This window comes from Falco cherrug, chromosome 9, assembly GCF_023634085.1.
Source record: "Falco cherrug isolate bFalChe1 chromosome 9, bFalChe1.pri, whole genome shotgun sequence".
Lineage (NCBI taxonomy): Eukaryota > Metazoa > Chordata > Aves > Falconiformes > Falconidae > Falco > Falco cherrug.
Genome location: NC_073705.1, coordinates 19,521,593 through 19,547,830, shown reverse-complemented (window position 1 = coordinate 19,547,830; position 26,238 = coordinate 19,521,593). Strand labels below are relative to the sequence as shown.

The 26,238-nt window shown below is 44.1% G+C and overlaps 1 protein-coding gene across 2 annotated transcripts in view; it reads left to right on the top strand.

Annotated features, from left to right (window-relative positions):
- Positions 1–26,238, top strand: part of GRK5 (G protein-coupled receptor kinase 5) — a 169,506-nt gene that overhangs the window by 65,377 nt on the left and 77,891 nt on the right. Inside the window, exons 3-4 of one of the 2 annotated variants that reach the window (XM_055719609.1) lie at positions 6,293–6,388; positions 20,115–20,675. In XM_055719609.1, coding sequence (XP_055575584.1) covers positions 20,651–20,675 — 25 coding nt within the window. In that variant the 5' untranslated portion in view covers positions 6,293–6,388; positions 20,115–20,650. The remainder of the gene's footprint in view (positions 1–6,292; positions 6,389–20,114; positions 20,676–26,238) is intronic. The other variant, XM_055719608.1, reaches the window with a different exon arrangement.

Genomic DNA, 26,238 nt, shown 5'->3' with positions numbered 1-26,238 from the left:
TTGGATGAGAGCCTAGCTACTGTTGCGAAATGGAAGGCACGAACTGTAGTCGTCCTTCAGCGATCTGTGGATAGTTTATTTAAAGTGTGGACTAACTAGATTGCAGATAATACAGTTGAAGGCAACGAAATGTTTGGCCGTCTTCGCTTAGCCAAGCCAGGCAGCATGGGGTGTGATGGCAGTCTTATCAACTTGGGCAAGAACAGAGCAAAAGTATGAAGCCAGCTTAGCCATGCTTAAAAGCCCCCTTGCATGGTGGCATGCGGCAGGACTGGAATATGCTACAGGCATGATGCTGCAATGAATTCACCCATCATTATGTTTAACTCTGTGTTACGAAATACCTTTAAGCAGCTGAGCAGGAGCATGGCTTGATCCTCATCAGCAGGATTAACAGGCTCAAGACCTTGGCTTCAGCTCCTTGCTCTGTCTCTGATTTCTCATGTCATTTTGGACAAAGCACTTAACATCTCACTGGCTTAGTAATGTGCAGGTACTTTCCTACTTCCTCTCCATGTTAGGCCAATAAGTGTATTCTGAATAATGGCGGCAAATAAAATAGGCACCTTAGGCTAAGGGTAGCTGCTGCTCACAAGTGTTGTACTTGTATGCCTCTGGTTATGTCTCCCTCCTTGCAGGCAGAGATCAGAGCTAGATTTGCCATTCAGCATCACAAGATGATATGAAAAATGCCATGTATTTTTCAGTAGGTAGGATGTAGAGGAAATACTTTTGTTTCCTGTAGGACTGGTTGACATGTTAGAGAATTAGCTTCAGTCCTCCGTTTGTGAATGCTGAGTTGTGAAGTGCATGCAAGGGAGTGGAGCTGAGATTTCATGCTGTTGCTGGGAGCTCACCTTTTGTCATCATCAGCATACCAAGATTTTAAAGCCGTCAGACCCTCCATCACCACATGATGGAACTCACATCCACAGCATGGCGTGTCTGTCAAGTCCTGCCCTGAGAAGCTGCCTTGAAGACTGCAAACTCTCCTGGCCAGAGCAGACAGTGCAAAGGCAGCAATCAAGGCAGTGTGTGAAAAGCTTCCCTTTGCAACCTGCACAATTACTGACCTATTCAGAGAAACCTCCCCTTTTAGCTTTTAGCTCTGCTAGACAATTTATCCTGTCTCAGCTGTCTCACTGCATTATATCCATCAAACCCCCTAGAATTAACATTTGGAGCCAGCAGTGTTTGCTGGCTCCACAAGAAAAGCTGAGAGCGGAAAGGTCAGGTCGATTAAAGCACTTGATCAGAATCTTTAACATAAAGACGTCACAGGCAAAACAGTAACGCTACTTCATGCTCAGCTAAGAGCAAATGATTCATCAGGCAAGGCTGCTTATTTTTGGAGGATGGCCACAAAAGAGAAGAGAACACGCTGGCTGTATCGATCACAGTTGTAACAGGGAACCACAGAGTCCTTCTCCTGTTCTGATGGAAATTTAATGTCGGAAATACATCATCCAATGTAAATATATCAATATATATTTTACAGCAAATGGATTTTTAAAACATTCTGGCCCAGCTTAGCGGAATCATTTCACCTCTGCACAAATCGCAAAGCTGTCGTTTGGAGCAAAGGGCTATTTTGCAATGCTCTGCACAGCTTGATGCTGCTAAAGATGCGACCATTTTGTGAGGACTTCTGTAAAGGTGCGCTCTGAAATCTCCAGTGCTTTGGCCTAGAGGGTAGATCTTCAGTGAGTGAAGATGTACCAGTGTTGAGCAGATGCACCCTAAAGGGTGCTTTCATCTGGCTTACTCCCACTGCCTCCGGTGTCCAGAAATTACTGGAAATTCTCTCCTAGCAGGCACTGCTGCCCAAGCAGCTGCATACCTCTCGTGCTGCTTCCAGTGCCTGTTCATACATTAAGCAAAGAACTCCTGCCTGTCCTCTTGCAGCACCCCGCTCTGTCTAGTCCTTGGTCAGAGTGGTGGGTCCCTGCGGTGGCAGAGGCAGCAGGCAGAAGTGAGAAGCACATGCCTGAGCGTGGAGGTGGCTTGAGCTGCTCTGGGAGCTGACAGCCTGACAAAGGCATCCAGAATCCCAGATTCAAACCCTGGGGATCATTCTGCTCCGACACCAGCCCAACAGTTTCCCTCCCTCCTTGCCTTCCCCTTCTAATCCCTTCCCTAGCACTGACAGATGTATACTTATTTAACTTAATTCCCATGGAGGTTTGACATCAAGGCATAGATCTCAAAGTTTACAAGACAAATGAGTGTGAGGAAAAATGTGAAGCAATAGTTCAGGGAAGAAAATGCAGCCAAAGAGGATGACTGGTGAAGAGAAGGAAGCATGAATTCCAGGAGAAAGCAGCATTTCCCATAGGAGTGTGTGAAGTGAGGGTGCAAAGAAGTTTAAGTACAGTGTGATGAGGATTAAGGGCAGGAGCACAAAGGAATGTGCCCCTGGAAGAGGAGAAGAGGGGCGAGCGGAGGTGGAGGTGGCATCCTGGCAGGCAGGAGCAGCCCTGCGGGATTGCAGGGGTGGGCTTTCAGGGAGACGAAAGCCAGTGAGGACTCTTCAGGTTGCTGAATCCAACCCCCTGCGGTCACTGGCAACCAGAGCAGAGCCATGCACTCCAGGAGTTGGTGAAAAGGTGATTGCAGTGCTCACCCCAGCCCAGCCCACAAAAATGCTTCTCAGCACCTTGTAGCATACCTAAGACGTTCAGCAGGCAAGGCCAAGCATCATATGCTGCAAGGGAGCAAGGCAGCCTCTTTGGTACTCTGTGACTAGAGGGATGGGAGAGGAAATTACTTTAGCATCGGTGTTTGGGATGCACTGAAGAGGGGAGGTTGGAGCAGAATTCATTATAGACCCAAAGGGTACATCTGTGTTGCCTAATACTGCCTAGCATGAAGGCAGTCACAGCTCCCTGTGCTTTACTGGAGACTAATTCCTGGGAAGGGTAGTATAGCTGCGCTCCTGACAGTCTGAAAAAGCTAGTTCCTTTATGGCTGGGAGAGATCTGTCTGCTTTACATTGTGTCATGTAGACATACAGTAAGTTCCTGTCAATAAGGAGTTTAAAATAATTCATAGCTTTGCAATGACAAAACCATTGGTCACCAAAAGCAAAGGAATAAAAGGTGAGACGCGGAAGGAGCACTCCTGCACCAAAGGTTGTACTGTGTGATCAGAAATGTCCCACAGAGAGCACTATTTTGCGTTTTTTCCCAAGGCTCATGTTTTCTCTGCAATGGTCTGCTACCTTTTGAGTCAACACTCTCCTAATTTAGCCTGCAATATCATGTAGTACCCAACACACCCTCAGTCTGCAACTGTGACTCTACCAGGCCCTCTACAGAATTAACTCAGGTCTGAATTAGTCATTCGACGTGCCAGCGCATGTAAAACAGACTCAAGTGAATCAGATTTTCTGTGCAGGGACTGAATTGCAGTAAATACAGCAACTCAGAGAGTCTCAGTCTGCATCTGGGCTTTCATGTCCAGAGGGATACTCTTTCTCCGTTGGCTGCACAACCTCTCTGAGCAGGACAGGCACACAAACAAGCTGGGAATGGAACCCCCAGCATCACACTACACCTCCTGCCCCCTGCAGCAGTACTGATGTGGCAGCATAAGATGGGGTGGGGGCATAAAAGAGAAACCCAGGTGAGGGCTGGAGTAAAAAATTGCCTGATGACAGTAAAAAAAATAAAAATAGAGACAAGAAAAATCTAAAAATGGCCTTTTAGGCTGAGCTGGTTCAGATCTGAGTGCCCATCTAGCGTACACTGGGGAAGGGCACACACAGCATGTCTGTAGAGGAGTGAAGGCAGTGGGTTGATCAGCATTGATAACATGCAGCTGTGGCCTTGCCTCAGAGGCGGTGGGTTGATGGACATAGATGATGTGCAGCTGTAGCTTGTTCCTGCTAAATGGTTAAATAGCCCTGAGGATGGTGGGAGAGGGGGTTGGATGGAGGAGGAGCAGTGTGATCTGACCTCTGGAGGTGGGAGATACAGTACAGACAGTAGAATCTGACTAACGGTAAAGCCTTGTTGCAGCCTGCTAGTTTGTTTGTGCTGCAACAGTCAGTGCCTTGTGTGAGGCCCTTCAGCTTATGAGACTGAGTGTAATGAGCGGTGACAGTGGTGATGGCTGTGCTGGGAGACATTTGAAGTTTTGAACAGTGATGGTGGTGCCCAACGTAGCAGAGACAGGCAGGGATAGCCTGTGATCCAGATCATGTTGAAAGAGGCAGGAGGAGCCTGGGGATCTGGATCAGCCACCGGTAAAGGTGAGCTGTTGGGATCAAAGAGAAGGAAGCCTGACTGCTGTGGAGTTAAGAGACTGAGGGTAACAGGTGATAGCAGCAGGGTACCCGGCCAGATGTGGCAGCAGCGGCGGGTCCAGAGCGAGTCTGGCCAGACAGCAGTGATGGCTGTGCTGGGGGAAGGCGCGGGAGCAGCAAGGTGCTGCTCCTGCTGTTGTTGCTGCTGCTCGGCCAGGTGGTATCCTTGCCGGTGTTTATGTGCTCGGTGAAGGTGTCTCCAGTCGTAGAAGAAATAAGTGACCACAAGGATGTTGAGAAGCTTGTTGGGACACAGAGTAATGTATTAGTGCTGTATTCTAGATCTGCTGCTGTTGAAAGCTCACTCAGGTTACCGTCTGGTGTGACCCAAGAGGTGAAAGGATGAGGTACTGTAAGTTCATCAGAACCCCACTCTGAAGAAAACAAACCCCCAGATTTCAAGAAAGTAGATGAGAAGAAAGGTGATCAGCCCCCAGAAGCTGAAAAGCCCAAGATAAAATTGAAGAAGGGATATGTGTATGAGTTCAGGGACAAGTTGTCTGGACTGTATGAAAAATTTTTTTGTAAAAAGGTTGTGCTGATTATTAAAAACATAAAGTATGAAATGTTAAGAACAAAAAAAGGGAGGCATTGTAGAATAATTAGAGGCTTGTATGAAAAGTTTATTTGTGAGAATTTTGTGATGATTGGTAAAAACATGAGATATGAAATGTTAAAAAGGAGAAAAAAGAAAAGAAAAAAGGGGGAATTGTAGAGGAATGAAGTTGGGTTAATTATCATTGATAATGTACAGCTGTGGACTGGCTTCAGGGGCGGTGGGTTGGCTGGTGTAGATAAAGTGCAGCTGTGGCTGGTTCTGTTAAGTGGTTGAGAGCCGAGGAAGAGAGAGAGGAAGAAGCAGAGAGGAGAGAGAGTGTGAGTGCCCTGGATGAGGAGGGTCAAGGAGAAGAAAAGCAGAGGGACTGGCCAGAACAGTATGAAGAAACAGCATGAACAGTAGATGGACCTTTGAGGCCTTGTGGGGGATTGGTGGCTGTGCCGGGGCAAAGCATGCCAACTACTTAGTGAAGTTAATTTGGTATGTGATGGAAAAAGACCTGGTTGCAGCTGGCTAGTTTTGAGAGTGCTGTGACAGATGTCAGCCTGCATTAGGCTTGCTTGGGCTGAGGAAGCCTGGCCTTGCCGGTGCAGTGTTGTCTAGTGATCCCAGCAAGTGAGGTATGCTGGAAACACTATCTTTACTGGCGGAGCCCAGTGCAGAAGGCATTCCCCTGGCAAGCTCAGGTGTGGCACCTGGAGATGCCAGTGATGCCTGCAGCAAGGTATTTGTGAAGGGACATTGATGAGGCATATTCATCAGCATGAGAAGGCTGAGGGTCTTGGACTTCATCCAGCCAGAGCTGGAGAAGCAAGTTAGGTCATTCACCTTGAGGACAGCCCATTTCAAGAAATCTCAGGGGAAAGTGATAAGGGGAAAAAGGAACCAGAAAGATATTTTTTTCCTTATAAGGATATTATATTGATTTCCCCCCACTGTTCTCCTGTGGAAGCAGCAGTGATCAGTCTGTAACATCAGTGGTAAAGCCAGGTTGGCAGTATATGTAATGCAGGGTGAGGATGATGAGAGTTGAATTTTGATCTTCAGTTTCCAGCCCTTATTTTGGGATGGCATCAGGGCTCATCCCAAAACAAGAAGGGGGAGATCCAGGTTGAAAAGATGTGAGCGGTAATTTTACAAGGTTGACTCATGTGAAGTGGCTGTTAGTTGACACAGAGGTGATGCCACCTGAACTGGTCCTGGTGGACTGCAAGCCTGTGCTCCCAACATTTAGTAAGCTGATGTGCTAGGTGCTGCCACTTCGGTCTGTTTCAGCACAGACAAGCTCAGGCTTGATCTGTACATCTATCCACAATGTTTCGGCTTTAATTATTAACGATATCCATAAGAGCTGTGACTGGGCTGGTAAACTCTGGACGGGGCTATGCCCTGAAAGCCATCTAATCCTGCTGTTTCTTTCTCTGCAGGGGGTGGAGGGAAACGCAAAGGCAAAAGCAAAAAGTGGAAGGAAATCTTGAAATTCCCTCACATTAGCCAGTGTGAAGATCTTCGAAGAACAATAGGTAAGAGCTTTTTCTTCTTTGGAAGTATTGCATAAATAAAACGTGTGTTGAGACTGGTTCAGCAGGACAGTGTTAAAGGTACTTATTAATGGAAGCAGCTTAGAGAAGGGCAGACAATGCATATAGCTCCCATGATGCTGCCGTGCAAACTCAGCATTTTCTGGTTCCTTAGAGGGCACCGTGGCTCAGGAGGAGATAACGCGTATGCATCAGGCGCAGGGCTTGCAAGGCAGGGCTTGGGCTGGCAGCAGCTGGGGGCTTGGCGTTGCATGTGCAGGCTCTAGGAGCCAAAGAGACACTTCGCTTGGGTGGTACCTGGCATATAGGTCAGGTGCTTTGACTCAGTGCCTACCAGGACCACCCTGGCTCTAAAAGGACACTCAGAAATGTATCCCCTCATTGTATCCTGCATTCCCTTGTAATAAGTAGCTTTTTATCGGGGAAGAAATGAAAGCAGAGAGATTGGTGATGTAGTTAAAGGTTAATAGTCATTGTAGACTGGATACGATGTTTGAAGCCATAGCCACTGCCCTCTGCCAGGCAGGTTTGCTCAGCAGTACTATCCTCCATACAACCACAACACTACTTCATGTAGCTTTTTATAGGACATGTAAAAACTTTTTTAAACTAACTTTGTTTTATCAATGTGGGCCAAACACTGCAGATTTGGAAGGGAGCTTGCAGTGGCCATTTTCATAACACAACATTTCTCCTGTTCATACCTGCCAAATTTCAGCATTCTTTTGACTGCTGCCTTGGCAAGCAAGGCTAGCAGCTGTCTCCTTGTGCATTCTCCACTGGAAAGCCCAGCATTACTGATCTCTCCCCAAGAGGTTAACTTCAGCCATTGAGGCTTCTTTTCTCTGCTACAGTGACATAAAATCCAGCCACTGGCAATGAATGAATGAAAGGCAAGAAACTGTAACAACTGAGATAACGGGCAGCGTGATTTTTCTAACTTGGGTAAACTCCTGGGGTCTGAGTGACAGTGCCCTGGCACTATTTACATTTGAAATTCACAGCGTGTTTATGCAGAGAAAATATGTGGAATGTTTTGAAACTCTTTTCATGGTCGTCTTCAGTAAATTTTGCTTCCCTCGTCTTCTGCTGTAGGGCTAAAAGGAGGTAAAGAAAGGAGGGGAGGCAGGAGACAAGAGCTTAAGTTTTCCCAGTTTTATGGCCACTTGACAAACACAAAAACCCTGGAACAATTTCTGAAGGTACAAAATATGCTGGAAACAAATCTGACTTAATGTATTGTAATTTGCGCAGGGAATTCTCTCTGCTGTTCCATCAGCTTTGGTTTCTACAGGTGGAAGTGGCACCATATAAAATGCTTGCTCTTTACGAAGGTGTAATATCCTAAAATGAGTAGCCTTAAAAAAAGTCTGCTAATGAATTCTGTTTCTGAAATGCTGTTTCTGGCTTTTTTTTTGTCATCTTTGTCCTAAATGTAATTTGTTTTGCATTTTTGTTGTGAATGAGTTGGTGAAGTAACAGGGCAAGAGCCCTTGTGATGCTCTTGATGGATTTGCCTTCACTGCAGACATTACCTGTTGACTGGGAATTTCAGCAACTGACTTCTACACAATGGGGAAATAAGGCCCAAATACTTGTTCTGTGACTCTGATTTTTATTGAGTAGCTTTCCCACTGAGCTGGATGTGATTACACAAGAAATAAGGCACTGCTCAGCCTGCGTAAGGTCATTTGTCCTTGCTGGCTCTACCAGGTTTCAGTTAATCTGGCTGAGATTGAAGCATCCCAAACAAACTATGACTGTTTATAAACGTCTCCTTGCTCATACAGGGGATCTGACACATCGTGGATGAATCGAACTCTCTGGGTCTATAACATTAAGTCATTTGCACATGTGTAGTTGATTTGAGGTGCTCAGGATGGATGAGTTGCATGTGCAGATGCATTGCACTGGGCTCTGTGTGGCTTATGGATGTCCAGGGACAAGTAGCGGTCACTGCAGTCTGGCCTTAGGCTGCTGCTTTTACAGTCTCTGCTGAGGAAGAACAACTCCCTTTAACCCATCTTCCTTTGTTATTTTCTGCAAGTTATTTAAAAGGATCTCAGGATTTCAGGTGACAGTGTCTCTGCAGGTGATTTTCTGAGGGAATGCACTGAAGCATCTTTCTTGAACCATCAGCGGAGCTGCTGCTCTGTGACTTGCAGGGGATCCAGCTGCTCAGTGTGTCTGCCCATCAGTCTCTCCCCTAACAAATTCTTAGGCCACTGGTCAGTGCCAATCAAAACTGATAATGAAATTTTGGAGACCTCAGAGAGGCTTTTTTCTTCCAGTCTCTATGGAAATTGGCAACCAGAAGAGAAGAACAGCTTTACAGAAGGAAGAGGCTACAGCCTCAATTCAACGTGTTTAGAGACAAATACTGTAGGTTCTGCTCATCAGACCTCTGCCCTGTCTCTGCCTCCCAGCACTTTTGGTCAGACACAGTCTTGCCACTTTGTGTGAATTTTTTTTTTTTAACCAGAGTCTTAGAGGGTTGCATGGGCTGGAGGACTAGGCTGTTGAGGTTTTGTTGTAATCTTCTTTTCTGGATGCTTCCCAAGAGCCTCTGTGGAAAAGCTGGAGGCAGGGATGGGATGGACCTTTCGGTTTAGAGCAGGCATGGATTGCTGTGAAGAAAGGCATGGCTTAGTTTAATGCAGCTGTAAGCCATGGCTGGAAAATGCTGCTCTTGTAATTGTGGCAATACTGCCTGCATGTGTGTGTAGATGCCCACATTTTGGTGTAAAGACGTGTGTGCTTTTGCACCCTACTAAGGTGTACTGAAAAGAGTCTGTGTCTTAAAAAAAAAGTGTAGTGTGAAAAGAAATCTGTGAAAAACAGGAAGGCTGAAATAAACCAAGGGTCTGCGACCTGTGTTGACACAATTATGAGTCAGTTCATACCTTTTGGTTCCCTCTGTGTTTACAGGAGACTCTGTGTTTGACCATCCATCATCTGGTGTCTCACTGAAAGACTTGCTTAGTAAAGGCCTTTTTTCCCCTCCTTCTTCTACACAGAAATAAAAATCAAAACACCCGAGCGAAACATGGTTTTTTGATAAATAAACAAACACTGGAAACATCTTTATTAAAAGTGCCATTTAACCAAGGAGCTATTTTTTTGGACTGCACTTAAAAGCAACTTTTCTCCTTTTTTTCTTTTGTCCAAAATATGCAACGTCCTTTGCAGGGAAATTTGGTGTGGCCTTCATTGTGTGCTAATTAAATAGGCAAGTGGAACAGGGATGCTATGCTAATACCTTTACTGAGCTCTGAGAGAGGCTTATGTCTGTATGTATACTTTTATATTGTGAATGGCTAATGTATGTTTCTGTTTGCAGCCCTCTTCCCAGCTGTATTTAATTGTACTAAAACAGCTAGCCCCTGCCAGGTGAATATTGGCTGATTAGCAGCCCTGTCGGTTGATGAAAACTGGTGTTTGAGGCACTAGTGACAATAACTTGTGATGGATGCTGCTAGTAGATGGTGTTCTATCTTTAAAAAAATTTGCAGATGATACTTAGCAAAAGAGAGATGTTTCAAGGGAAGGGGAAAATAGCAAAGCGCAGCTTTAAAAATTCCTACATGACACACACACGGCATGAAGAGATGCCACAAGTTAGGGATACCCACTAGTTTAAAGGCCATCAGTAAACAAAATAAAAGAAAAAGTTGTAATTTTAAAGGCCAGAGTGTCTTTTTGATGATAAAAGATTCTGCATGTCTGTAAATATTTCTGAATGACGCAAAAGGTTCTGTTGGTTGAAGTGTGGAATTTTTATTTATTTTGCTCAGACCCATTCTGTGCTTTTTTCTTTCATAAAAAAACTGCTTGGGTGAAAGAGTTGATTATTCTGATCTTTGGCAAATTTTCTTTCACAACTGTCCAAATGCTATATAATAAATCAAGGGGGTTTTTTTCCCCATAGATTGAAGTCTGTGGAGAAACTGCCATAGAATGTGCCTGCTGTTTGTTGCATAGAGTGATTTGCTGCATTATTGCAAAAAACTTTAACTCCTTCAGTAAAGCAGTTTCTGGTTGTGCATTGTATTCGTGTAGAAGGAGAACTCTGATGGTTTGTCTTAAATATTTGTATTCAGTGAGATTTTGCAGACAGAAGGATCAGCCCCATTAATGCTATTTTGCCATGCGAGGTTTAAAAAGAGGAAAAAAATCTTTTCTGTGCCATTTAACCTCTTGCGTGACATTTGCGTCCCATTTATCCAGGGTAAAAGCAGCTTGAGCTTCCAATTCTGGCATGTTCTTTTCAGCATAGTTAAAAATATGCTTCTGTGTGAGAAACGCTTTGTAGAGATGGTGAACAGAGTAAGTGGGACAAAATCGAAGCCACAGAGCTCACATACACACTTTTTACAAAATCTGGTGCTTTTTTCCTCCAACTATTTTTGTATTGTACTTTTTCATGTAGGTGAAGGTCTTGATCATGTCTGATTTTTTTTTTTCAGTCACTTTAGAATTTATCTACCTGGAGGCATATTGATGGTGCAGACTCTGCAACGGGATGCAGACCTGCCTGAATGAGGCTTTTTGAGCTGCCAGCATGGGCTCAGATAGCAATCAAGAAGCAGAAGTATGGACATCAGTGGCAGAGATGTTTGAGTATTTATCCAGCTTCCTAGAAATGCTTTGCAGCCTGCACTGAGCTCCATCCTGTGGCAGAAAGACTGCTACTATACCCTAGTTATCGTAGAACCACAGAACTACAGAATGGTCCATGTTGGAAAGGACCTTAAAGACCATCCCACTCCACCCCCCGCCACAGGCAGGGACACCTGCCACCGGACCAGTTGCCCCCAGCCCCATCCAGCCCGGCCTTGAGCACCCCCAGGGATGGGGCATGTACCACCTCTCTGGGCAGCCTGTGCCAGTGCCTCACCACCCTCACAGAGAAGAATTTCTTCCTAATACCTAACGTAAATCTCCCTCCTTTTAGTTTAAAACCATTTCCCCTTGTCCTATTGCTACATGCCCTTGTAAAATGTCTGTCCCCAGACATGCCCAAGGCACTTTTATGGTCTGCTCCACAGTGCTGGGACATCTTTTACAAATTCTTTCCAGCAGTTCTCAGGTTCCTTGGCTTCAAAGGTTTGCTAGCACTGCAGAGATAAACACATGGGTGAGGGGTCTTGGAAAAGTGTGAGCTTCCAGGCTTACTCGCAAGGGAAGCTGCTGCTGAGAGAGAAGTGACAACATGGCATATTGATGTTCACCATGGGATAATGCGTCTGTGTGGCATCCTGCACTGCTTCAGTTGGGGATGGCATCAGACCCGGGGGGGTGTATCCGCTCAGGGTGTGGGGATGTAGGTAAAGAAATACAGTGTGTGTGCATATCCCAGGCTCTGGCACTGTGTGGTCGTGTCATTCATAAAGCTCAGGCACTGGAACTGGGAAACAGGAGGCATCAAAAGCCTGATCTGATGAAAAACACAAAGAAGTAGCTATTTTTCTCTTCACCAAATTATTCAGCTCTGACATTTTGTGATTAAAAAGCAAGGTTTATTAATGTAATCCTGAAGCCAACAAATAGATCAAAGGAAAGAATTGCAGCTCGCCTTCATCTGTAAATAGCTGAGCACAACTGGTTAAAACTTCTGTGCGTGTCTCATGGTATCAGTCTGAATACTACACCTAAGGCTGGTCTCACATTTTTGGCTAAAAGTAGAGTTTGAGTTTCTGAGAATTTTTTTTGGAAAGAGTTTTTTAACAAGTACTGAGGATTCTGTGTTATGAAACAACAGCAAAAGGAATTGTTTCCTATTTTCTTTCCAAATGTGTAGGCACACAGGTAGCTGTGCCGGGAGGATGCTGTTAGTGTATGTGTGCATACAGCCAGAGCTGAGTACGCAGCACAGAGCTCTACAACACCTCTGGGAGGCACCAGGTTTTCTGCAAACATGGGGAACTGGAATCAGTGGAGTAGAAGATACTATCTAGAAAAAAACCAACAAACCAAAAAAAAGCAGCATGCTCTATCCATCTGCTACACTGTTCAATGAAATCTATTTGGGAGATGTTTGTATCAATTAAACTGATAGACACATAGGCTCACAAATAATTTTTTTATCCACACAGGGAGTCCCTTTAAATTCATTTGATACCAGGTGAGGGTTTTTTCAGCAATCTGTATCGTGCTCTGTATGAAAATAACTTTGCTCACATTGATGCCCTTAGATAACTGCAGCATGAGGTATATTTTGGACACTACCAGTGATACCAGCGTGGTATCTTGCTGGTGTTCTTGCATCACCCGGGTGTCAGCTCCTGATGTCTGTGTCTGTTAGCAGCCCAGACTGCCTGTGCTTTCGGGTGGAAGGGAGTTTGCCTCTGCGTTGCCCGGTGGGATGGCACTCATTGCACCAGAATTCAGGGGCTAGCCATGGTGCAGTGGTGGGGACAGTCCCCTTGATACCAGAGCAGGACCTAATGGACAATCTCCCTGGATGAGTTGTTCTCCATGGGGATTGTCTGTGGGGTGAGTACAGAAAGAGCACTGAGAGAGAGGGACCCAAGAAAGACTGAAAGCAAAGTTTGAAGAGCTGCTGAAGTAGAGTTGTGGAGAGGATTTATTGCTCTGGAAAAAGTTATGCAGATTTTTTTGGATAACTTTAATGCAGAAAAAAAACCCCTCAAACTGATTTATTTCTAAAGAAGAAACAAAGTCCTTCCCCTTGACAGTCTCCACTCTCTACACCTCCTGTTTGCTTTCTTTTTTTTCTTCTACAGTAAACACAACTTTCCCCTCTCTTCCTTGAGCCGAAAGGTCTCTGTTGCTCTTTGGAAAGATTGTGAAGCTGTATGGCAGTGCAGACCTCGCCTTCAGCAGTACCCTATAGTTTCTTGAATGTGACGTGCTGTCCCGTATCATGAATACATCTATGTTAAAAGTGATACTCTTCAGGTGCAGGAACTGGCTGCGTGATAGAAACTGTTCCAGCATGTGAAATGATATGGCTGACATCAAAACCATATTGTTTGTTTACAAACCCACGGTTGGTTCTGTCCCTTTCTTTAAAATATCTCAGGTTCGACTGTAATTCTATCATAAACATAGGTTTCTTGAGCTCTAATGATGGACAAGCAGAGCAATGTTTTGTATCCCTGCAAGATTAGCTGTATCCAGTTTATAGTGATGGGTGGAATTGAGAAGGGTTGGGGTTTTTTTCTTGAATTTTTTTTTTAATGCCATCACAGAAAGTACGTGAAAAACAAGCTGTTTTATGCATCTAGTGAGACTCAAGACTAACACTGGGACTTCAGGCTGCTTGTATTTGACAGCTTCCAGGACGGGAAGGGGACGCAGGGGAAATGAGTTGAAATGATCTCAGCCCACATTCTATTTACAGAATTCATTTCACAAGACTTAATCCATTAAGTATTACCTTGGCAGTGGCAACCCAGAAAGAAACCAAGAAAGACGCTGCTATTCTCCATAAAGAACAGGCAGCAAATCTACATCGCCTTAGCAAACAGTGAGTCCGCACCAGTTGTCATTCAGTAGAAAGCCTCCTAAGAAACAAATATTATCACTAAACCTCTGTATTTTTATTTTATGGCAAAGACTGTATTTGGTGCAATAAATGAGTCTTAGCAAATTAAGAAGAAAAAAAAATGCCACAGCACACTTTGAATTATTTCCAGAAGTTATTACAGGGATATGCAAAAAGGAATTAGAAGACAATATATCTTCTTAAAAGATCCATTTCAGCTCTCACTGAAAACAGAAGTAGATACTGTGAGCTGCAGGGTTTTTCATTATCTTATTAGGTAATATGAGTCATTAAGGCTAATTAATACTTATGCAGTGATTTGGAATTGTAAAATGCTATAGGAGTGCTCATGGGTCCTGTTAAATAGTAGTACTTGATTGTTAAGGAAATTTATTTTAAAAGCCATCTAGCATTTGCTGGATATGGGGAAGGTAGGGCTACATGTATGATAGGAACTTAATCTTCTCCCTGCTGAACTCCCTTGTAACTGTTACCGGTAGCGATGGGAAGAAGGTGGCAGGGCAAAGCAAGCCTCTGGTTTGGTTGACTTTTCAGCTCTGCTGGAGTTGGTGAGAAAGTTTCCCTTCAATTAAATTGTACAGGAGCCCTCTTATAATGACAGGAGGGACATGTGGAGGGAGGCAGAGAAAAGATCTGCCAGACCTACATCATAGGGATGCTGTGAAGAGCGCTTGTGGGATGAGCAGCCTGGAATCCCCACGTTTGGTGATGCATTCAGGCTTTTAGGGAGGGATGGGGTTAACCTAAGTTAATGCTTCCCGAGAAAAATTGAGAGTAGTTGGTGGAGGAAGTGTTATTTTGACTTGTTTTCTGCTGGTTATTCAGAGGCCTCTGGGATTGTGGCTGGTCTTCGTCTTGGGCTTGGCTAGGAACAGTCATGCTAGAAGTATGGCATGGTGCAATGCTGCAGGGCGGTGTAGGTGAACAGAAGAGTCTGAGCCCTGGGTTGAAACATTTTGTAACAAAAGCTAGCTTTTTTGAATGAAATACATGTAGTGGAAAAGTAGTTATTGCTCCGATTAAATCTTGAAATTCAGTCTCTTTTATTTCCTCCTTCCGTGCCCCCCTTAAGTGGAAGAGGGGCAGGAGAATAAGAAACATCCTATTCTTTACTTAAACCCAGAAAATAAGTAGTAGTCTTAATGTATATCAAAGTCACTAAAAGCCCATAAAATATTTTGAGTGAAGCAAAATTCACATTTTTTTATATATATATGCTATTTTGGATAGCCACAAAATATATAAGCAATCTTGTAGTTCTTGTTTCTGATTTTGTCTATCTTTGTAGCACTACTTTTACTGAAGCACTCTTTACCACAAAGCGTCCTTCGGCACAAGGTGCTCTTCTTTGTTGTGAGGGTCCTTGATCTATGTGCTTCAGTTCCACTGGTTTAGTTCTTTTCCTGACAGTGCAAATGGACAATAAAATGAATATAAATACAGTTTTTTGAGTTTTAAATATAAGATAAGGCACTGCAAATTATTTTATGGGTTAACAGGGTTGGGATTCATGCTCCTTGTAAATCCATGTGTGAGGCGAGACCCCAGATCAAACTTACTGCAAATCTGGCCCATTATTATTCTACTGTTCCTGATTTCTGACTTTCAAGGAAAAGAGAGGTTGAGAGTTTTTCAGATAATCCCACACATAACTTTTAATTCTGATTTGAAGACATAGTGTGAGGGAATTCATGTGAGGAATGTTAAAAGCCTGATTTTTTTGGTGGTTTGGCTGAATCCCTCAAGTCATTGAGAGATTCCATTTATTTTTCAGGTAATCGCTGTATGCTGCTTTGAAAACATTTTGGAGATGGCAATTGGAAATATTTCTGTGGCCATGAATTCCGCTAAATATTGATATTGAAATAGAAGCCCCGCTTGGCAGGGTCGAAGCAGGAGTTATGAGATCATTTCTGAATAGAGTTTCTGATTATGCCAGTACTTTTATTTACTTATTAATCACATTTTCACCATGCTAAACCAGTGCCAGGGAATTCTAAGACAAGTAAAAGAAAATATTCTCTACCCTAAACTGCTGTCTCTTAGTTGAAGTAATGGAAAGGATGAGCAAAAGTCCAGTGTAGGGAAGGGGAACAAATTGTAGAGCAAGATGGTGTAATGCAAACTATGAAGAATCTCCTGAGTTTGGGGATGAAGGTAGACTGGTATTTGGCTCTGTTGAAGAACTCCCTGTTGTCCTGGAGTTGGTAAAGTTCAGTGCAAAAATGGTTCAACAAAACGTCTGAACTCTTATAATCCTTAAACATGTTATAGACCAAGAAATTTAAGTCACAATTAAATTTATTATATTAAGAAAAATGTGAAGTTTTTTTACCATTTCAGGAGAATAATTAATTCCAAGAGATTGGAAGTCCCTATGGTATAAAGTGACCCACAAAAATGTAATCTCTGCAAATATACCTGCCAGATTCACCGTCCCCCTGCCCTGCACCAGCATTATATTTGCACAGTGGCACCTTGAGGGTCTCTTCAAGTCATGTTGATTTTCTGAGCTCTCTCTTGGACAAGTTAGGACAAGGCAGTGTTGACAGATTGGTGAAGGCTGTTCTTGTGAGCAGCAGGACCTGGCTCAACTACATACAAGTATTTGCAATGTTGAAACAGCCCTCTATAAGTAAATGCTTTCAGGCTTTCATAATTCCTCATTCAAAATATTTTTGGCGTTTGTAAACATGGCTTTGGGAGAAAAATGGTTTTAAGCACAGGAAGAATTTGGTCTCGGTCACTTCAGAAATATTCTGATCAGTCCAAACAAGCAATATTCAGCACTTGAGTATCACGTTTATTGCACTTGACCTTTCAGCATAGGTATAGTTTGTCTCACGGGCAGTGACTTCAACACACTGAGCCCCAAGTGACATCTAAGAAATAAGTAAGGACACCCTGCAAAGGTGCAGCTCGGACTCTGAAACACAAAAGAGAGAAGCCTGTGGTGAGGAACTTGCTGAATAGCATGGAATATTTGCTCTACTGAGGCAAAGTATGACATATTCGTGCTGATCAGCTCTGCAACAGCCAAAGCCAATGGGCAGCCATGCCGTGTCAAGCAAGGTCTTTTAGATCTCTTTGGCTGAACCTGCTAATCCTGGGCATGAGTAATTAGGTGGGATATCTCTGGGAAAGACCTCTGTGCTGGTGACAGTTTGGGCCCCACACAGGAGGGAGTTAACCTGTTCCTGGGGTGGGAATGGGCCAGCACCATTAGCTCCTGGAGGCCCCTGTGTGCCTCCACGGAAGACAGGAGAATGGGTGGGCTGGGGTGGACTGCTATAGGTAGATAAGGGTACCCCCCCTTTGCATAGTCCATGGGAACATTCCTGAGGCTTGTACTGCTTGGGAAAGGAGAAAGAAGCCAGCATGAAAAGAGCAACAGTTAAGCAGCCCTTGTCTTGGGAGTGGACCTCATGGCTGTCCTTAGGGGCTTTCTTCCTCCAAGGTAGAGACTCTTCCCTTCTGAGACTGCTTTCATCCCTGCCCAGGAAACTGCGGGTGTCCATGGGACACCATAGCTTCATTGTCTTCTACAGAAAAAAAAAACCAAAAAATATTGTCTATACCAGTGTTGTCCGTGCCAGTGTGACTATGAATCAGTGGTCAGAGCTGCAAGGGACAATTACAGCCCTTTCTCCCTGTTCTTTGACATAGACAACCCCTGGTCCTATGACTAGGACTAACGTCTTTTTTAGAATCTACTTCAAAGTCTCCTTGGGAGCCAGAGCCTTTCTTACGAGTTAAAAATCAATGTGTTTAGGTAAGATCTTCAGGAGTGGAAGGCAGCAATGCAAAGTTTCAAACTCAGCAGAGGAGCTGCCAATGCAAAGGTCACGCAAGGTTGCGGTTACTCCCACTGCGTGCTGCAATGGGCTTTGTGCATTGGTGCAGACTGGGATTACAGCTGGGCCAGCACGGAGAGAGGGAGGACATGGATCCACCCTGTAGCCCTGTGGTTTTCGCAAGTTTTCTGGCACTGGCCTCAGTTCCAAATCCTAAAGGAGCTCTGATGGAGACCTGCCATCCTGATTCAAAAAAAGGGATAGGATTTTATTCTCAATAGTGCCGTTGAACTACACACAAAGTAACCATCGCCCACAATCAATTCCTAGTAAGCATCTATAGACTGCTTGGAATCTATTAAGAGCTCCGTAAGTGCTCACTGTAACTCATAGCGTAGGTAGGATATTGCCTTTATTTTCTTTTTTCTCATGTAAGACCAGCTGAAAAGTTGTCCTTCCCCGTCCCCAAGGAGAGATTATGTTTTTTTTCCTAAGACCCAATGATTTTAGCCTTCTGTCTTACTAGTTGTTGGGGAGTGATGATGCCAAATCATGTCTCCCAAAAAGCCTTTATCCTTCATGTAAATTAGCTGATAGCTTCCTTCTGCTGGTACAAGTCAAAACAATGTTTTAACTGGCAGAATTATGTGGAATTCTGTCTCATCTGTTTTTTCCTCCCCTCAGCAAACTAGTATTTCCCTAACAAGTTCCCAGATCTGTTAGTTTTCCAGGGTTTCCCTTTTTGGTAGGCAGCAATAAGGAAGGGAATCTCATTTTGCTGCCAGCTCGCCCACTGACAACATGCATCAGGGAGGGATGGATCAGAAACCCTTTCCTTCAATTGCCTGGGAGCAGAGAACACACTGGGAGTTCAGCTGGAAGCTCTGCCTGTGAGCTATGGATCATCAAGACTTGAATTAGAGAGAAAATCTGTCCCTTTGCTTTTCTTCCTCCCTTTTCCCCACTTCATTTATGTGAGTTTAAGTCTTGGTGACAGTTAATGCACAGATAGCCCTTGAAAGGGAGATGTGTTTGTCTCCCAGACAGGTGCAGTCTGATTTCCCTCCGTCTGCTCTCGTCCTTTCCAGGGTGGAGGTACAACAGCAAGAGAGAGAGTTTCAGTGCTCATGACTGCTTGCTCTTGGCTGGCTCTGCCAGCCTTGATGCCAGTCCTGGTGATGGGTTTTGCATAGCTGTGGGTTTGATACCAGTTTAGCTTGCCAACTGCCAGCATAAGCTGTGTAACTTGCAACTCCACAGATGCTGTGCCAGCATCTGTTTCTCATCCTACAGTATTTTAAATAATGCACATTTCCAGCTGCCTTCCCCTTCCTTCCCAATTTCAAAGCACAGTTTGTTGGTTTCAGGTATTGCTCTGAGATGCATTTCCAGGCTATGCAGGCTGTGGGCAAGGCAAAGCTGGTCAGGGGCTGCAAGGTTTGACGTGAACTGTTTGTGCCCTCATCCTCCAGCTTGGTCATGTGTTGAAGCAGAAGAAATCCTCAGCTGTGAGGAGTCCTACAGCTTGTGGAATGCGTTAATTAAACAAGCGTCTCTGGAAGAGGTAAAATGGTAGAGGAGCTCTGCAGATAACTTGGCAGCTCCCTAATACAGTATTCACGGCTTCAAATCTCTCAGGAGAAAAACTGAGCAGCCTTTATAGAGGGGGTTTTAAAGCCCTACTTTCCAGTAGGAATGTAATTGAAGAACGGCTGTGAAGGCTGTGGAAGCTGCTGCTCACAAGCAGGGGAAAGATTAAATTCCTGGGCTTTGGGGTAAATTGCTAACGTTTGTCTTCAGCATTAAAGCCATCTGAAGAAAACCATTCCTAGCATACAGCAAGATGAGTTGCTTTTGCCGGGTTCTTTCCTGCATATAGGGTAATAGTTTAATGTGAATATAGCAGGAAACAAGGAAAACTGAAAGCATAATTCATTTTGAATGGCATGATGTAAGAGGCGATTTCTTTTAAGGAGCTAAAAGGCAAAGGGATCAGCGCTAAAAATTTTAAGTGGGCTCTTGGAACAATCTCTTAATGGAATTTTTTCTCCCTCCCCCTGTCCCCTGCCTTTTACAACTGTTAAGATCTATGTTTACTGCTAGTTCTCTTTTTTTATTTATAGACTTGAAAGCCATAATCAGAGGAATTTTACTTATCAGGTTATAAAAATCCTCTATCTGCTGTCCCACCAAGTCAATAAGTGTTCATTTCTTCAGCTCAGTACCAGTTCCACATTCTGCTTTCTGGACAGATTTATTCAGTATCGGTGCAATTTCTGCCCACTGAGTCAACATCTCAAGGCACAACCTCTTCCTGCCGTGCTACGACTAAGCGTTTCCTATAGTAGCCTTATAATTTCCCAAATTTCTCCTCCCCCTTCAGAGCCTGGGAAAGCAGATGGACCCTACAGGATGACCTGGAGGTCACGAAATCCAGGATGTTAGAGCTGAAGTGGGGAAGCGCATTCCAGAGGAGACAACCCTTCCACCAGGAGTGTTTGCAGCTCAGGCTGCTCTCCAGCCCACACCGCTGAGCTGATACCAAGCTCTTCAAGTGATTGCAAGTGACATGGCCTGGGGCACGGAGACAGCAGCTGTCTGGTATTTGGGTTGTTATGGTTCGGGGTTTTCCACTCGAGCTGGAACTCAACTGCTAGCAAATGACGGTCACGGGGACCCTGTGCAGACAGAGCACCCGGGAAGGAAAATCCATTGAAAAGCATCATGCTGCTCTCTTTCATTTGAAAGGGAGACAGCATGTGGGAAGCCGGCAGAGGCATGAATCACTGGAGAGAGGTCCATATTCAAATGTCAAGCCCACATTTTTCTCATCAGTCAGAAGGAGAAAACCACTTGGCAAATCCAACCCAGCCCTGAACCCGAGTGACAAAACTGCCCCTTCAGTTTGGCCTCTCATAAATGCTGGCTTTCTCAGTATGTTTAGGTAAGCACAAAGTCTGACACCGGGACACAGTTTTATTTCTCATCTCAGGATTATAAGCTCCAGTCATGTCCTTGAATCATATTGGATTGGCCCTAGAGCATAGCCAGCCCTGTCCAGATGTGGTGAACCTTCTCTCCCATCAAAGCTCTGAGCGTGACATAGAGCTAGGAATGACATGGAACTCCCGTGGAAGTCCCTGGGGTCAGAGGATTGGTGCTTGGCATTGCTCTGCAGCTTCTGCAGCTGAAGAAGGGGAAGGCTGTGTGCTGTAATAAATAATAGCTGACCTGTCTGAAGGAACTTCTGTGGCCCAGAGGAGGTTATCAGTCAACACAAGGGATCTGGCTTCTGGGTCATATTCAGGCCTAGAATCAACCAGATCAGGGTTAAAGAGCCTGAGAACAACAGAGCTATGGTCATGGTAAAAGATCATGCTGTAATTCAAGGCAATGAAAAGTGTGTACAAAACCCAATCTCTCAGGCAGCGCGAGGCTGAGGTGAGTGGTAAAACATGAATGCCGCCATGAAAACACATAATCAAAAGGCAAAACCAAATGAAGAACAAAACCAGCACCACAACAGGCTCCCTGGTTTTGTACTAGTGGAAGCTCTTCTGATCTCTTGATGCTGTTTGTCCAGGGCCTTCCCAAGCAGTCTGTGAATTACAGGTGTAATTGCAGGTGGTTTGATGCAGTGTGTGTGGGAGCAGCCTGGAAAGAGTGGCAGCACAGGCTCATTAACAAGTAGCAGGAGCAGCTGATGTTTCTGAAAGGCTTCACCCAAACCGAAGGTGAATGTGCCATGGTGTTTCATGCTGTTGCCTGTTGCAGCTGGGGTAGCATAGTAGGCATTTGCTGTCTCAAAGTACTCATGCACTGTCATTTCATGGTGTTGACCTATTCTGCTTAAATAGGATGCTTACAAAGTAGATCTTGGACCTTCTGGTCTCTAATTTGCAGCAAGTGAAACTTATGCCCCTGCTCATTTTCGAGAAAGGATATTTGAAGGCTTCATTCCAACTGAAATGTGGATACCTACATGGGAAATTTAAAGCTTAGTAAGCAAGGTTCTAGCCTTGCTTACTGAGCTTTTCAGTCTTTGAGCCCCTCTGAGTACAGGCTGAAAACCATGATCTGTTTCAGGTGATCTCAGTCATTTGATCAGAAAATCATGTGAAGGCTGGAGTGAAGAATGGAGGAAAATCTGATAAGAAACTGAGAAAGATCACAAATTAAAATGCCACACAAGAATGCTGAATTGTGGAGGGAAGATAAAAAAGAAAAAAAGAGAAGCAAACCATTTAAATTAATTTTCTGATCTGGAAAACTCCACAGTATCACAGTTCCCAAGGAAATCAATGGTCTTTGTAGGAATTCCTGGAGTATCTTACAGTGTTAAATACTGGGGTTTGTCTGAATAGAGGAATGTGAGTATTACAATACCTTCAGTGAGGCTGTGCGAAAGGGCCAGGTGACAGAATGGATGAAACCAGACTGTCAACACAGGCACCTAAGGCAAGGTGAATGTTGTCTTGGGTCTGTTCAGTGAAAATATCATTTGTGAGAGACACAAGCATATTATTCCATACTAGAGCCATGTCTTGCCGCCCTTACTGACCTAATCAGTCTTGACTGATTGAGAGCAACCAGAACCAGTTTTCTTAATTGTGCTAGAAATTTTATGTCTTCCTTCTGTCATATCTTTTCTGACTTGCTGCCTGTATTTGCACAAGCTGTTTTCAATGAACAGTGCAGATTGATTCTGGGGAAAATAAGGCAAGTCATCTGTACTCACCATGTTGACTATGTGATTCAAAAAGTGGTTTTGCTGTTCCCTGAAAAAAAAAAAAAAGAGAGAAAGAAAATTCTGCTGGTCTTTGGCAGAGGATAAGGTGACAATCTTCCACACACCCTAACTTCCTTTCATTTAAAGTCTGGCATCCAAAAATTGGGGAGGCTGTCATCATATTATGAGTGAGTTCATTTGAGAGCACGATGGTACCGTACACACAGGGGAAGCTGGCCAACAGAACAGGGAGCAAGAGAGGCCTTTTGCAGACTTTTTTTTTTTTTTTTCCTATGGGACATATCTGGGACCCTCCAAGGCAAAAATACACTTGCTTTCATCCATAACAAATGCTCTCTGAGTGCTATACCACATTTGGCAGTTGCAGCCAGGGTCAGTTCAACATGGTTTTGCCCAGGACTGTAAATTCTTGTCCATGGAGCTTGTTGTGTGGAGGTCTATGAGATGAGACCTTTTAATTAAGCTTGTGTCTGTTCTGCATGGACATTGCAGCCTATGTGGCATTTCTTGAGTAGGATGTTAAACGTAGTGTCCTGGCCAAATTCCAGCCTGGGTATTTATGTTCTGCTCGCTTAAATGCCACTGTTGGATCATGACCTAAGAGCAAACTGTGGTGCTTGTCCTTTGCTAGTAATGAATAATGCTCCTAAGACTTGGTTTATGGGGAGGCACATCAGCTGTCCTCTGAGGACCATGAAGTCATGATTCACGTTAATTATGATAGCATGCACCAGACCAGACCTTGTGGATTTTTTTTTGGTTTTTTCCTTGTAATCTCAAGGTTTATTTGCTTATTCTTGCAATATCGTTGATTTTGCTACAGCGTTAGTGTCCCTGAATTATCACATGATGTATCTCCAGGACACTGCTGTACCACAGGTCCACATAATGGGTGAAGGATAAAAACCAGATCTTTTAAATAAGGGTAGTTTCTCAAATACATGCTTCTTCAAGAGGCTTGTTTAGTCTGTTTCTGTTTTGCCAGAAAGTGTGTTTTTAGGGAGTCTCCTCCTTTATACGAATAAATCATGATTCTCTTTTGCTGCATTGGTAGTAGTGGTTGAACCTGAGAAGGCTTGGAAGGTGTCTCTGACAGGCATCCAAAGGCAATGAATATTTACTCGTATTCTCTAAACCTTTCCACTTGCTGGGGCAGGACTGCCTTGTTTTTCTGTGTTAGTCATTGCCTAAGACCATGTTCCCCTCCATATGATCTTGGTTCTGTACCACAATCAGGCATTAGCACAGTAAAATAATCTTTATTAGTAATAATGTTAGAAATTAATATCAGGAAGAGTGAATGAGGAGGCAGAACTTCACTATCCCTGCTTTGCTCCTCTGAGAGATTTGTCAGGTGGATCTCTATTCCAGCAGGGCAATTCTGCAAGGATGGAGCAGAGATCTGCTCCTGTCTTCTCTTTAAGTCTCGTATCAGTGAAGTAGCCACTGATTTCCCCTTGTAAAGAGGCTGGGTGGGGGGTACCCAGTATGCTGTACCCCCTGCCCACACCACTTCCAATATCAAAATTGTATGTAGGAGTGCTTGAGTATTCCCACTGGAGTCTCCCGCTTAAGGCTGATAGATAACCCAAACCATACCTTGGTGAATGACAGAGTTCTTCTTCCACAGAGCCTGCTTTACTAACACTTTTTCCTCTTTGCAGGCCAAAACCGTATTCATTTAATTTTTAAAACTAACAATTGAATTGTCTTATTTTCTAAGTATGAAGAATGGTAGAAATTGCTGAGCTGTAGAACAGTGGCTTGAATCAGCTAAGCTGGGCACGCTGACCTGCTGAAAGATCGCAGGATCCCAGGTTTCACACGAGAGATGTTTGTGCCATGGGGTAGAGAAGCAGTAATGGATCTATCTCATTAAGGCCACTTTATATTTCAGGTTTATTTTTACCTGGAACACTATTCATTCAAGAAGCTAGCTCCACGGGTTATATTTTTAGTCCTGGGCCCAGCTGAGAAAAGGAAAGGCCATCATCTCCCCATAGCTGACTGGCAGGGACAGAGCAAGAACAACAGTTTCTAAGGGGGGAACTCATCTCCTTACCCCTGTTCTGAAAAGAGCACAACAGAAGTACTATGTTGCGGCTTGCATAGCATGTAACTCCGCGTCTCAGCGATTTAGCGCACGCTGTTGCTAGCAGAATGCAGCACCGTGGCGTGAATAGCACGCGGGTTGTGTGAGCCAAAGGCACCAGGCACCCTGCGGATCCCCGACTGATAAACGTCAGAGCTGAACGGCTGGTTTTTAATGAGAAGATGGCCCCGCTAGGAGGGTCAGAGCTGCGTTAAGGCTGATGTTGGTCATGCAACAGGCAGTAAAGTGATTTTGCCCTGCAAAGGCTACTTCCTACGTTTTCTTCTTGACTTCATCCCCACAGATGAGATCAGTGGAAAGGAAGATGGGGAGGGAATAGCATGGCGATTGCAAAACATGCTGGGAGAAATGTACTTTTCCATGCATGTCTTGCTTGCTGGACTCCACATTCCTTTTTCCCTGATGACAGTATTATGTGCTGGGTTTTGCTGGTAGCTAGGCAGCTACCCAAAGCAACAAATCCAGGTGCCAATGAAACTTTCCATTGACTGAAGTGGGTTCAAGGGCAGCAGTAACAACTTACAATTCAGTCTCTTCTGAGGCCACAACACAGGGTCCCATACAATATTTTTAACTGCAGATTATTCCACAATCTCTCTCAAAGGGTAATCTGTACTTCATGCTGCGTATCTGTACCAAGGATTTAGAAGGAAAATGGGCTATTAGTACCTAATTTACATTTTGTGTTTTATCCTTCTTGGCAAGTGAAAGCTGTGGTCAATGGTTCGGCCCCAAATGGCCTTTCATTACTCAGGCTGTCCAGACATTCATAACCTTATGAGTCCTTACCAAAGAGGCTCATATTTGTGCCAGAAATATTGAGAGAAGAGAGCGCTCATGTGTGGAATATGCATAATGTAAGAACTAAATGAAATTCAAGGTAATATGAATCTCTGATAAGCAGATAGAGGTGTTTAATTATTACACATCATTGCATGAATCTCGCACAGTATCTCTTCTTTTTCCTCATAGTCTGCTAGTTTATGTTTATCTATTCAGGCTGAAGAAGAATCTCTGGAAAAGAAACTGCTTGTGTTTTGATTCCCGTATAACCTTCAAAGATAGCATCCTATTTGAATTTTCCAGTCAAGCCTTCTGAATTCAGTGAGACTATTCACAGGTCAAGGTCCTAAAACATCAGCAGGCAGGACAGAACTGGCCCTGTAACACATAATACGTAATAAAGATGCTCCTCCCAATGCCAAACCTTCTGAGTAAGTGTTGCTGTTAACTAGTGGGCTGGGTAGTACCGTTCATTATCAAGGTTGCCTAATACTGCACATCACAAGATTAAGATTTTGCCAGAGTTATGTAGACTGACATTTTCAATGCTGTATTTTTTCTTCTTTTTCTTTTCTCTTTTTCTTTTTTTTGAGGAGGGGTAGTGGTGAGTTGGGGGTAAGGTATGGGATTTTTTTTTTATTATTATTATTATAAGAAACAGGCTGAAAGTGGGAGACAGGATGGATAAGAAGCACAAAGCAGCAACAGTGGTCCACTGAGGGAATGAGCACGGGTGAATTAACACTGCTATAGTTAATTCCTTTAAATATTCAGGCTAAGTTGGGAGATTGTTTATTCCACTTTCGGGTGAGGTTGGTTACATTGTGTATTGCTGAGGGAGTTCACAAAGTTCAACTGTAT